Source organism: Saccostrea cucullata, unplaced genomic scaffold (assembly GCF_032062105.1).
Source record: "Saccostrea cucullata isolate Sc308-1 unplaced genomic scaffold, CSIRO_AGI_Scuc_v1 ctg15961, whole genome shotgun sequence".
In the NCBI taxonomy this organism is placed as follows: domain Eukaryota; kingdom Metazoa; phylum Mollusca; class Bivalvia; order Ostreida; family Ostreidae; genus Saccostrea; species Saccostrea cuccullata.
Window position 1 is genome coordinate 1,606 of NW_026918380.1, and position 12,868 is coordinate 14,473.

The 12,868-nt window shown below is 33.3% G+C and overlaps 2 protein-coding genes across 3 annotated transcripts; both read right to left on the reverse strand.

The window, feature by feature from the left end:
• Positions 1-511: 511 nt before the first annotated feature.
• LOC134264189 (cytochrome P450 2D15-like) lies at positions 512-1,927 on the reverse strand. 2 transcript variants are annotated; one of them, XM_062746492.1, is made up of 3 exons: positions 1,827-1,886; positions 1,170-1,613; positions 512-742 (listed from the first exon to the last, which is right to left on the reverse strand). In XM_062746492.1, exons 2-3 carry the CDS (start codon positions 1,525-1,527, stop codon positions 561-563), a joined length of 540 nt encoding a protein of 179 aa, XP_062602476.1. In that variant the 5' UTR covers positions 1,528-1,613; positions 1,827-1,886; the 3' UTR covers positions 512-560. The 2 variants fall into 2 exon arrangements, with proteins under 2 accessions (XP_062602476.1, XP_062602466.1); XM_062746482.1 differs by having other exon boundaries at positions 1,170-1,927.
• A 4-nt stretch (positions 1,928-1,931) lies between these two features.
• Positions 1,932-10,241, reverse strand: LOC134264178 (cytochrome P450 2B9-like). Its single transcript, XM_062746477.1, has 5 exons — positions 10,136-10,241; positions 6,676-6,833; positions 5,456-5,622; positions 2,047-2,547; positions 1,932-1,939 (listed from the first exon to the last, which is right to left on the reverse strand). The coding sequence occupies exons 2-5, from the start codon at positions 6,771-6,773 to the stop codon at positions 1,932-1,934; spliced, it is 774 nt and encodes a 257-aa protein (XP_062602461.1). The 5' UTR covers positions 6,774-6,833; positions 10,136-10,241.
• Positions 10,242-12,868: the final 2,627 nt, after the last annotated feature.

Genomic DNA, 12,868 nt, shown 5'->3' on the forward strand with positions numbered 1-12,868 from the left:
ACTTTCAAGAAATATTGTGGATAAATTAGAATTATTTTGTGGATTCAGAGATATGTTTATGAGTATTTCCGGTTACTTAACTGCTAATTTTATTAACCTGAGGATCGGACTACCTTAAGTCACCTGTAACTGTACATTAAGTTGACAAAACTGTCAATTCTTAACGTAATCGACAGCTTTTTTTTCAACTTAGTGTACTAATGTTAAAAGCAAGAAAAATACAAAAAAGTCAAATTATTTCTTGGACAACAGTACTGAAAAAAGCTAATTTAAATATAGTGCTATTTTGTTAGATAATCGATATCTTCAATGAATGTGATTCCTAGATTTTAATAAGCTTAAGGCATATATACATTTCTTACACATAAAAAATGTAAAAAATCAAGAATTTCTTTCAGAAAAATATTTATTTACGTTTTGTTTCCAGCCAAAAATTCTGCATCATTTTTTTGTCTCATGTATATTATTATATATATTAAATGAAGTATGAAGAGAAATCGATCATAATTGCGCTTACAATATACTAATAAAATTAACAATTTTTCCTTTGTTCATCTAATTTAGTCCTTCTTTTTCAAGCAAACTTGATAGGGAACAGCAACGCGAAATCCCTCAGACGTCCCTTCTAGTGACGGAAGGGGGTTTCCAGCCTCGTTTTCAATATCGTAGTCCCGTACCAGTGTTGTTAGGAAAAGAAATATTTCCATTTTAGCAAGACTTTTACCTAGACAGTCTCTGGGACCTAAAATATTTGTTGTTTAACATTAATTATGTACTAAATAAATACTTAAAGTTTGATACTACGATTAACTATGATACTTTACTTTAAAACTTTCTTTGAAGTGTAAAATCTCTTAAGTGTTGTAACAGTGATAAAAGATGGAAGTAATAATATGTGAATATATCAGGGATATTTTCTATTTTTTTAAAAGAAATGTTCATTTGTGAATTGGAGAGCGTATAATAAATCAATATGAAAGTAATAGTAAAAATACTTTGATTTTGCTACATTAAAAACTTTGATACTTTAATTCACTTAAGTTAATTATAGTAAACTGTAGATAACTATATATAGTAATTTTGCTCAAATGATTAACTATCTGACAGAAACGAAATACATAAAAAACAAAAAAAAATTGGAAACGATTATCGATGCATGAAAATCATACCCATTGAAAAGGATGAATAAACATTTTCATATCCAAACAACTGGCCGTTTTCGTTAATGAATCGTTCTGGTTTAAATTTTTCAGGTTCTGGAAATATGTTCGGATCCAAGTTGACTGTACACAAGGCCGCCATCAGCCAAGCACCTTTTGGTAGCGTGTATTCATTGACCGTAAGGTCCTCTGAGAACATGTGTGTTGGCGAAAGATTCACCTTGGTGAAAGACATACGAAGGACTTCATACATAACTGCACGACAGTAAGGGAGCTTCTCTTGGTCTGCCATGGTAACCGGTTTATTGGTTTCAACATTTTCTTGAATTTCTTTGTGCATGCGCACCACTACATCTTGGTTGTACATAAGGTACAAAATGAACCAATATAACACTTCAACGACCGGGATACTGGTGAAGTATAATGCATATCCCAAAATTAGGATGTCCCTATCTGAAACAGGAAATGCATGTATATCATCATACATTTTTTATACCCGTATATTATTGTACAAAAGTACAATACTGAAATGTGCAATGCTGACAAATTTTGACCACACCTTTCAATAACATTCGAACCTTTTGGGTCTGTTTCTTGCGTTTTAGAACAAGTTTGAAAAACTTTTTTACTTTTTTACTTCAATGGATGCTAATAAAACTACTTTACAATTACATCAAGATTCATTTAACTCCTTTGATCGAATGAGTTTGCGAACATTTTTCTGAAGGAAATGAAAAGCTTGGAACTTTGTCGTTTGATCATGTTTAGATATTACGAGACTATAAATTTTACCCAATGGTATCTCATTACCTAGATTCAGACACAGCATATTATTGATGATTGGTATTTTTCAAAGGTTGAAAAAAAATGTATTGAAACAAGTTACCTTTATTTAATTTTCTTTTTCCTTGCTCCTTTAAAAAGCTATAAATAAAATCGGAGGTCTTTGGATTTTCCAGTGTTTCCTTGTGCTCGTCAATAGATTTCTGAACGATTTTGAAAATTTCATTAACGAGGAATCGTCTCCTTCTAACTTTGAATGGATCCCCTGGTACGTACTTCAGCCATTCCATAAAGTTTAAAGCTAACTGTTCATTAACTATTTTCATGGCTTCATCAAGTAGATCCACCAGTCTTGTGAGAATGCCATCCTCATGCGCAAATCTTTTTCCAAAACGGAAAGACGATATGATGTTGTAGTGGCTTGTTTTGATAAGTCTGTCCACATCAGAGGGTGTCCCCTTCATCTTGTCTATTTCCTGAAGGAAGTCGGGTAGTTCTAAAACCCGGGATTCGAGATTGTTACTCCCTGAGTCAATTGAGCGGAATGCTTCGTGTCCAAATTTTCTTTGATTCCTCCATTTTGTTCCGGATGCCCCCAACATGCCTATAAATAAATAATAACTGTGTTTTTCCATGTTTCAGAATATTTTTTTTTACACAAGACTCTTCTGTAGCACAGATCGCACGTAAATGAGCATAAATAAAAAACATGTGATTAAAAATTTCTGTGTTGAAAATTGCATTGTCATTTAATTCAAATTTTCATCTTGTATTGAATGAATTATTTGTCCACATCCAAAGACAATGAATCTAAATATCTCATTGAATTATACACTTTAACAGACAACTACACTTATAACTCAAAGCATAAAAGCTTGCTACATCTACCTATGGCACGCTAAATTCACAAAAATGAGCTAAACATAGTTTCACAGTTGATAAAATAGGTTTATCGACTGTAAACTATAGTTTACAAACCGTGAACTATACTTCACAATTCGTTTAATGTAGTTTTAATCTGTAAAACTATATTTAACGGTTGTTAACTATAGTTTAAGAATGTCAGTCTAAGTTTATCTGTCTGTAATGAAGCGTTAACAATAGATTTTGTGGATAAACATAGATTCACGTTTGTAAACTATAATGTGCAATGATTATCGTAAACTATACTTAAGATTTTTAATCATAGTTCCACAAATTGTGAAACTGTATTTATCAAATCGTTAACTATAGTTAAGAGTTGCAAACCATATATTACAAATCGTGAAACTGTATTTATTAAATAATCTATGTTTTGTTATCGCAAATGATTGTTTTTGGTGTTAAGTATAGTTTACGGCTGTGAAACATAGATTATCGCGTTAACTATGGTTTACAGATGTAAAATATAGATTAACAATGTTAACTATAGTTTACAGTCCGTAAACTATAGTTTTCAACCGATTAACCTAGTTTATCAACTGTGAAACTATGTTTAGCTCATTTTAGCTCACCTGAGCCGAAAGCTCAATTCTTTCCATCGTCCGTCTCCGTCTGTCTGTCTAGCTTTCCGTCTGTCTGTCTGTAAACTTTTCACATTTTCGACGTCTTCTCAAGAACCACTGAGCCAATTATAACCAAATTTGGTACAAAGTATCCTTGGGTGAAGGGATATTTAAACTGTAACAAGAGGCCCATGGGCCACAACGCTCACCTGAGCACTGTGACTAGGAAAAAGTAGTAATTGGTTAATTATTGAAAATTTTAAATCCAAAAGCAGTCCCATGATCAATCATGCATTTGCTATATTTGAGATGATTTTGAAAGAATTTTCCTATATATATCTATGTAAAACTTTGGTCAGCCATTTTGGCCCAGCCCTACCCCTGGGGTCATGATTTGAACAAACTTGAATCTACACTACCTGAGAATGCTTCCATATAAATATGATGAATTATGGTTTTGTCATTCTTGAGAAGATTTTGAAAGAATTTTCCTATATATTTCTATGAAAAAATTTGGTCAGCCATTTTGGCCCAGCCCTACCCCTGGGGTCATGATTTGAACAAACTTGAATCTACACTACCTGAAAATGCTTCCATATAAATATGATGAATTATATGGCTTTGTCATTCTTGAGAAGAAACTTTTTAAAGAATTTTCTTATATATTTCTATGTTAAACTTTGGTCGGCAATTTTGGCCCCACCCTACCCCCGGGTTCAAGATTTGAACAAACTTGAATCTACACTACTTGAAAATGCTTCCATATAAATATGATGAATTATGGCTTTGTCCTTCTTGAGAAGAAACTTTTTAAAGAATTTTCCTATTTATTTCTATGTAAAAAGTTTGTCGGCCATTTTAGCCCCGACCTATCCCCGGGGGTCATGATTTGAACAAACTTGAATCTACACTACCTGAGGATACTTCCATATAAATATAATGAATAATGGCTTTGTCATTCTTGAGAAGAAGATTTCTAAAGAAATTTCCTATAAATTTCTTTGAAAAACTTTGGTCGACCATTTTGGCCCTCTCCTATCCTCGGGGGTCATGATTTGAACAAACTTGAGGAAACTACCTGCCACTACCTGAAGATGCTCCCATGAAAATATGATGAATTATGGCTTTGTCATTCTTGAAAAAAAGGTTTTTAAAGAATTTTCTTATATATATTTTTTTGTAAAACTTTGGTCGGCCATTTTGGCCACGCCCTACCCCCGGGGGTCATGATTTGAACAAATTTTAATCTACACTACATGAGGATGTTTCCCCATTAGTTTCATCTTTCCTGGCACAGAGGTTCTTCAGAAGAAGATTTTTAAAACATGCCACCAAATTTTCATTAATTCCCAATTATCTCCTCTTGAATGAGGGCGTGGCCCTTCATTTGTACAAACCTGAATCCCCTTAACCCAAGTTTGCTTTGTGGCAAGTTTGGTTAAAATTGGCCCAGTGGCTCTTGAGAAGAAGTCGAAAATGTGAAACGTTTACAGACAGACAGACAGACGCCGGACAAAATGTGACCAGAAAAGCTCACTTGAGCTTCCGGCTCAGGTGAGCTAAAAATGAGGGGCCATGTCCTCTCACAAGGGGAGATAATCAAGAAAAAACAAAAATAGGGTGGGGTCATTAAAAATTCTTTTTCTCAAGAACCACTGGGCAAGAAAAGCTGACACTTATGAGGAAGCATCAGGGGGTAGTGTAGTTATTAGATTGTTCAAATCATGACCCCGGGGGTTCGACGGGGCCGCAATAGTGAATCAAAGTTTTACATAGAAATATATAGGAAAAGTCTTTTAAAATCTTCTTCTCAAGAACCACTGGGCCAGACAAGCTGAAACTTTTGTGGAAGCATCCAAGAGAGTGTAGATTCTTAATTGTTCAAATTTTGACCTGTGGGGCAAGATGGGGTCACAAAAGGTATTACATGTAAAATGGGGAATTCTGGTTAAGAATAGCATGATCAAAGCTTCTCATGTGAGCGATGTGGCCCATAGGCCTATTGTGAATTTGGCGTGCCATATGTACCTGATAGTTCAAAATATTCTGAAAATCCAAACGATGCAGTGTGGGCAGATGTTGATTCGTCATGCTTAACTAGAACTTCTTTGATTGTGTCATAACCACAGACGACAATGATAGTTTGACCAACGACCTTCAACGTTATCAGATCACCGTGTTTCTTCTGGAGGTCACTGAAATTATAAAACATCTGTGTTCAAAAACAGTTGATTTTTTAAATGTACACTAGACAAAATTGCTAACGCACCACCTAAGAGAATTAATATTTTACTTTTAAAAACTTGTTTATCATGCATTTGATATATAAATAATTATGTTACTTGAACAAAAAATAAGGCATATTAATGTAAAATCTTATAAATAACTACAATGTTTATTGAAGTGTGACCTATTCATGGACAAGAATAAATTCGTGTCTATTCCCTTTTTAAAGAAAAAAAATCAATTTTTTCTTTGATTTGTGTTCTTTCCATTTGTACTAATTAAAAAAAAAGTTACACCATATGCGGCGTTTGATGCTAGAAGAGCGTGCATAAGCAGACAGGATGGCGTCTGCAGGGGGTTCCTTTAGAAAAATATGTAAAAATAAAAACAATAAAAAACTTATGAAATTCACTCATAAAAAATTGTTCCAAATAGATTAATAAACATACAAATGTTTACTATAGATAACCGCGACAACTAGTTAACTGTGGGATTACTCCTGTGGCAATCTCACAAACCCCTTTAGTGATCAAGAATTTCATATCCGTGCAAAAATGGTGCGCAGTGCACAGCTGAAAATTTGTTTTCGGAGAAGAAGGTAATTCAGTTATTTTTTTATGATGCCAAGACGTTTGTCAATCCAACTGCTTTTGAAATAATGCCATATAATATACACTAGAACCGATCCGGCAAATGTTCAATTCACAAATAAAAATTAACAGGTGCGTTAGCCATGTTTGCTTTCTCTTTCTACACGTATGATTACTTTCTCTTTGTATAGTACTTTATGATTACTTTCTCTTTGTATAGTACTATATGTTTACTTTCTCTATCTACATGTATGTTTACTTGCTCTCTTTATATTTATTGTATCTTAACTTACACTACAGTACTACTATTAAGTTTTAATTGAAACTGCAATTTGAAATTTTTTATAATTTTAATTAAATTATAATTAAATTATTCATTTTAATAGCTTCATGTATAGCTTTATATAATGTTTTAAAGAAGAAAATACATACAATAGCATAGCAGCATCTGGTTTGATGTCTATGTTTCCCACGAGCAGACGTCCAGGTTCCCTGGGCGGGAGATTCCCATCATCACGTGACCAAAACATCGCCAGAAAACCGACCAATAGAGCAGTAGTTAGGAAAATAACTGGCAGAGATATTGACTTCTATAAAAAATATAGACTAGCTATCACACATTTACTAAGGCAAATTATTCTCTCTCTCTCTCTCTCTCTCTCTCTCTCTCTCTCTCTCTCTCCCACAGAATGCTTAACATATATCCTTGGAAGAGACACGTTCATTTAGAACTGGCAAATGTTCTGAGATACTGATAATTATGAATGTATGAATTGTCTGAATAATCATTCCTAGAGACCATACATTCTATTTAGATGATATAAAAAGATATTCTGCTTCCTCAATATAATGTTGTCCCTCGTAATTTTCATAACTTGTGATTGGTTTTCTAATAATTTAATTTCAGCTGTAACACGTCATTTGATTGGGTAAAAGATTTAATCCATGTCGTATAACATGACTTGCCTACCTCACAATGAGTTACGTCAAAAACGTATCACTCCGCTTGACGTTACTTTTGAAATAATGCTCAATTCGAAGCCTTTTTCCGGAGGAAATATTATCTCATTCTCTACATTGAAATTCAATTATAAGAAATGAAGCTAATTTTAAATTATGTTATCCGATATAACAAAACTTGGGGCAGTTTACGCTTATTTTTAAACAGCTTCGCGGTTTATAAAGCCTAAATTGCCCCAAGTTATGTTATATTGGATAACATAAGTTGAAATAAGCTTCATTCCTTCCCTAACAAAAAAAACTATAGTAAACTATAGTTTACTATAGTTAACTATGGTTTACTATAGTTAACTATAGTTTTCGCCAAAGTTTTTCAAAGTGTCAAATTTTTTGCACAAGTTTTTCAATGTGTCAAAGTTTTCATCAAAGTTTTCCAAAGTGTCAAAATTTTCGTCAAAGTTTTTCAAAGTGTCAAAGTTTTCATCAAAGTTTTTCAAAGTGTCAAAGTTTTTGTCAAAGTTTTTCAAAGTGTCAAAGTTTTCGCCAAAGCTTTTCAAAGTGTCAAAGTTTTCGTCAAAGTTTTTCAAAGTGTCAAAGTTTTCGCCAAAGTTTTTCAAAGTGTCAAAGTTTTCGCCAAAGTTTTTCAAACTGTCAAAGTTTTTCGCCAAAGTTTTTCATAGTGTCAAAGTTTTCGCCAAAGTTTTTCAAAGTGTCAAAGTTTTTCAAAATGTCAAAATTTCGCCAAAGTTTTTCAAAGTGTCAAAGTTTTCGACAAAGTTTTTCAAAGTGTCAAAGTTTTTCGCCAAAGTTTTTCAAAGTGTCAAAGTTTTCGCCAAAGTTTTTCAAAGTGTCAAAGTTTTCGCCAAAGTTTTTCAAAGTGTCAAAGTTTTCAACAAAGTTTTTCAAAGTATCAAAGTTTTCGCCAAAGTTTTTTAAAGTCTCAAAGTTTTCGTCAAAGTTTTTCAAAGTGTCAAAGTTTTCCATAAAGTTTTTCAAAGTGTCAAAGTTATCACTATAATAAATCAAAGTTTTCAAAGTGTCAAAGTTACAACTATAGTTAACTAAAGTAAACTATAGTTAACTATAGTATTTTTTTGTTAGGGTTAACAAAATTACAGTATTAAAATCATTCTGATTCTACACACAAGTGCATTGACTGAATTTGATCTTAAACGAACGCTCCCATACAAAACATACAGTGTACTTGTGTTTGTCTGGATTTTGATATACTCATATCTTTATTACGTCTTACAATTTATGATAAAAATGATTGATTTTGAGTCTTAATAACGATAAATAACACAAACAAACTCTCATGATAGATTTATATTTGAATTGGTACCCTTAATAATGTTTACCAAGTATGGTGGGAAATTCTTTAAAAGACTTTATTATAAGATTAGACATTTGTGCAAAAATTTGTATGGACGCAAAAGAAAGTGCCATATCTAAGCGCCAAGAGAAAGAAAGTGCCATATCTAAGCGCCTAGTCCGAAAAATCTGACGTTTTCCTGGCCTTTTTAGATTTTTATATTTTACATGCCAGGATCAAAATCGAAAAAAAGTCTGGCAAACGTCAGATATTTCGGACTACTAAGCGCCAAGAGAAAGAAAGTGCCATATCTAAGCGCCAAGAGAAAGAAAGTCATATCTAAGCGCCAAGAGAAACCTACGGTTTTTTTTATATTTCATGGGTATATTATTTATGTAATTTCAAACCAAAATTAGTAAAAAAATAGATACCAATCCATGCATCATTTTTTGTTGTGTTAAGTGTTTTTGTTGTGTCATTCATGCGAAACAGCACTTCATAGTATAATCGAAAAATGGTTACAAAACATTGAAACTGGTGTTTTATTTGTTGATCTTAGCAAAGCATTTGATACTGTGAATCATAATATACTTCTCCACAAATTACTTTCTTTTGGAATTTGCAAAGACTCGTTTAATTGGTTCAAATCGAATAGGACACAGTGTGTTAGATGGAATGGTACTCAGTCAGAAAAATTAGACATAACTATAGGCGTCCCTCAAGGGTCAATGCCAGATGCTTAAAACACTCCGCGGCTCACAAAAACTCAGGATGTCTCAGATAAGAGTATCGATGTTATTGAAAATAAATTACATAGCGATCTTATCAATACGCTAGATTGGATGGAGAAAAACAAATTAACAATCAATCTTAAAAAAACTCAGTGCATGTTAATTGGTACGGAACCTGTAGGAATTTATGTATTAAAGTGGGTAGTATTGTGATTGAAAATGTATCTTGTGCGAAAAGTCTACATTGACAAGTGTCTTACATGGTCTGAACACGTTGAAATTCTAACGAAATGACTTGCTTCCAAAATAGGTATTTTGTCTTGATTAAGATCATTCATGAATTATTGTTAAAAATCTTTAATACAATTGTTTTTCCCCATTTTAATTATTGCTGTACTGTTTGGGGCAATATGAAAAACAAAGAAGGTCTTAGCAAACTATGTAAACTCCAAAAGCGAGCTGCTAGAGTGATTTTAAATACAACTTTTTATACACCTACATCGGAAATGTTTTTACAAATGAGATGGATGCCAATTAATGATTATTTTATGTATAGAACTGTCATCCTTGTATTATTTAGATGTTTTTAAGTTTGTACATGAAATAAACAACAGAGCTACAAGATTGAGTCAAAGTAATTCATTGTACATTCCGAGGGCTAAAACAGAATATTATAGAAGATCTTTCACAATTTATGGTTCCCAGCTATGGAATAATAAAATTTTTTGCAAAGTTTTAAAACATCTTACATAAGAAATTAAAAATATGATAACCAATACACAAACCCTATTGCTTTATAATTACATTTTTTGTATATATGTGTTAAGTACCCTTAATGTGCCTGTAAGGGATAGAATTCAAAAGTTTGAAAAGTTGATGTAGATCCTACCTTGATTTAAGATTTTCTTATCTTCTTACTCACTTTCACTAAAAAATGCAAAAAGGAAATAGGACGGAAGTAAGCGATGATTTGGGAGCCGGTTGAAATATTAACAAGCTTATCTCTTAAAAAGATTGGTGAGCTAGCGTTGTTTCATAATAAAACACAGAAGACTGTTAATTTGATGAGTCGATCAATTGTAAATAGGAAGGCACAAAGTGTGGTGGGCGTCGAGTTGAGGGGATGGGAATGTGTCACAATATTCAGAATGGTGAATCTAATAGAAGGCTTCACATCGGCAATGGAATAACTCCTAACTGTGCTTTAAGCATTCTTTACTTTAATGTTATTTCAATTTCGAGGTCAGTAGAACCAATGAGCACCTTATTTAAAATATTCTAGTGTGGCACGGTTTTTTCAGCAGTTCTTCTCAGGCCTTATTCCGGCAAGCTCATCCGATATAAACCATATCCGAGGTTGTCGTGGTTTTCTGAGTTTACATGAAAGATTCATGAATGTGCATAAAAATAGTATTCATTTCAGTTTTAGAAATAACAGTCTTGGTTTTCATGAAAATCGAGTTACTGTCACTTTGTGTTTATTGACGTGCAGGTCATAGAATAAAACACAAATTTTCAGATCATACCGTGGTATGTATTCTCATATGATAAAAAGTAAACTGACCTGTCTTCCCCACACAATCTGAAAATATTTTCCCAAGCTTGCTGGAATTATACAGGAATACCTTAGGGTGGAACTGGTTGTTTTGTTTGTGTCTTGTTTTAACGTCCCTCTTGAGAATTTTTTAATTAAATGGAGACGCCACCACTATCGGGGGTTGCAAATTTTGTCCTATACTCGGCACTCGGGGCCATTGAGCACGGAGGGATCTTTTTCGTGCCAGCACCTAATGCGACACGAGACCTCGGTTTATACGGACTCATCCGATCAAGTAAGTAAAAATCCTAGGTCAGGGTCAAAGGGTTAAAAGTGTTGCTATCTTAAGAAAGGTATTAACGAGGAGTACGTATATGAAGTAAAAAGTTCCCTAGCTTTTACCATTTAAAAGTTATCTCCAATGTTAACGTCTTTTTTATAAAAGAAGGTCAATATCTACAGGCAAGGTTAAAAGGTCAAGTAGTTGGTATCTAATTGAAGGTGTTGTAACAAAAAATACATATGTGAAGTATGAAAGTCCAAGCGGTCAAATCTTATGGCCAAAGTAAGAGTTTGGTAGTTTTGTTTAAAAGTGTGTCAAACTCCACGTTCGAGCCAAAACATCAAATTTGGTGGAACCCAAAGAAAGGTTTTGTCACAAGAAATACACTTGTGAAACCTGAAAGCCATAGCCCCACTCAGTCAAAAGTTATGGACAACGTTAAAGTTTTTCGAACAAACAGACACGTTAGACGGACGGACATGGTAAAAGCATTAAACCTCCGAATCTTTGATTACGGGGGCATAAAAGAACTCTGTAAATATCTTCTTCTCACAAACAGCAAAGTCATTACCAATCACATCCTCATGTTATTTATATTCAAGTTGGGTCAATTCATTAAAATAAAGGGTAGCTTTCGCCACACTAGCAGATCAAGGTTTTATATAGGGATGCAAAGAAAACTCTCTAGAATTTTTTTTTTCAAGTTGTTAAGAAGAATCCTGACAGAACAGATTTGATAAAGCTTATTCAAATAATGAACCCCCTCCCCCGGGATAGGGTGTGGTACATGTAGAAAGGAAAAGCAGTACATTATTAAGTTTTGACTTTTATTCGGTACTTAGTAGTCCAGTCAAAATAGCCAAAAATATAAGCAATCATCAAAGAAATTGCAACACAAACTTTTTAGGGTGCAATGTTTTGCAAATACCACATTTTTCAAGATGTTCAAATCTTAAAGCTGTAGACTGTGCACAACCACCTAATTTTGGGGTCAAAAATAAGGATTTTGATTAAAAATCGCTAAAAACAGGAAAAATGCTACTCCTCCAACAGTTTTAGTCCGATTTCAATAAAACTTGATATACATGTAATTTGTGTTTAGATACACATAATTCTATTAAATTTTTTTTAATTTCCTCAAACTTTGTTGCCATGGTTACTAAATATAGAAATTTTCCAAAATGCTCCTCTTCCTCTCTTTCTGATTTAATATCAGCAAGGCTACATTAAAATACACTAAATTACATCACTTGGAAGAATAGTTTGTTTTACGCCTCGGTAATTGAAGATTCGAGGGTATATAATTTTTTTGCCCATTCCGTCCGTCTTTTTGTCTGTCTGTTATCTGTTTGTCTGCAAAAACTTGAATATTGCTCATAACTTTTCACTGGTAAGAGCCATGACTTCCATATTTCTCAAGTGTATTCCTTGGGACAAGATCTTTCTTTGGATATAAAAATATTTTTGACCTCTTGACCTCAACCTTGAAGTTTGACCTATTTTGCAAGAATTATCCAAACTTCAGCCTTCGTCATAACCTTTGAACAGTTGGTGATAGAGCTTTTATATTTCAGATGTGAATTCATTGTGACAATTCCTTTCCAGGGATATATAAAAAAAAAAATGACTTTTTGACCTTGCACTTTTAGTTTCCCCCTCTTTTAAATGACGTTTAACCTTGAGATAACTTTTGTAAGTCATTACCAGAGCCTTCATATTTTACTTGCGTAATCTTTGTGACAGGGCCTTCCTTTGGATAGCAACAATTTTGACCCTGGACTTTGATTTACTTTTTAAAAGCT

What these genes read in the sequence shown, in the direction of transcription:
- LOC134264189 (XM_062746482.1), bottom strand. Translation starts at nt 1,647, where the DNA reads ATGTATGATGATATACATGCATTTCCTGTTTCAGATAGGGACATCCTA. An exon ending in TTATTCATCCTTTTCAATGG is followed by an intron (nt 743 to 1,169) that starts GTATGATTTTCA and finishes CAAATATTTTAG; the next exon opens with GTCCCAGAGACTGTCTAGGT.
- LOC134264178 (XM_062746477.1), bottom strand. Translation starts at nt 6,773, where the DNA reads ATGTTTTGGTCACGTGATGATGGGAATCTCCCGCCCAGGGAACCTGGA. An exon ending in CCAGATGCTGCTATGCTATT is followed by an intron (nt 5,623 to 6,675) that starts GTATGTATTTTC and finishes TTATAATTTCAG; the next exon opens with TGACCTCCAGAAGAAACACG. An exon ending in AGAATATTTTGAACTATCAG is followed by an intron (nt 2,548 to 5,455) that starts GTACATATGGCA and finishes ATTTATTTATAG; the next exon opens with GCATGTTGGGGGCATCCGGA.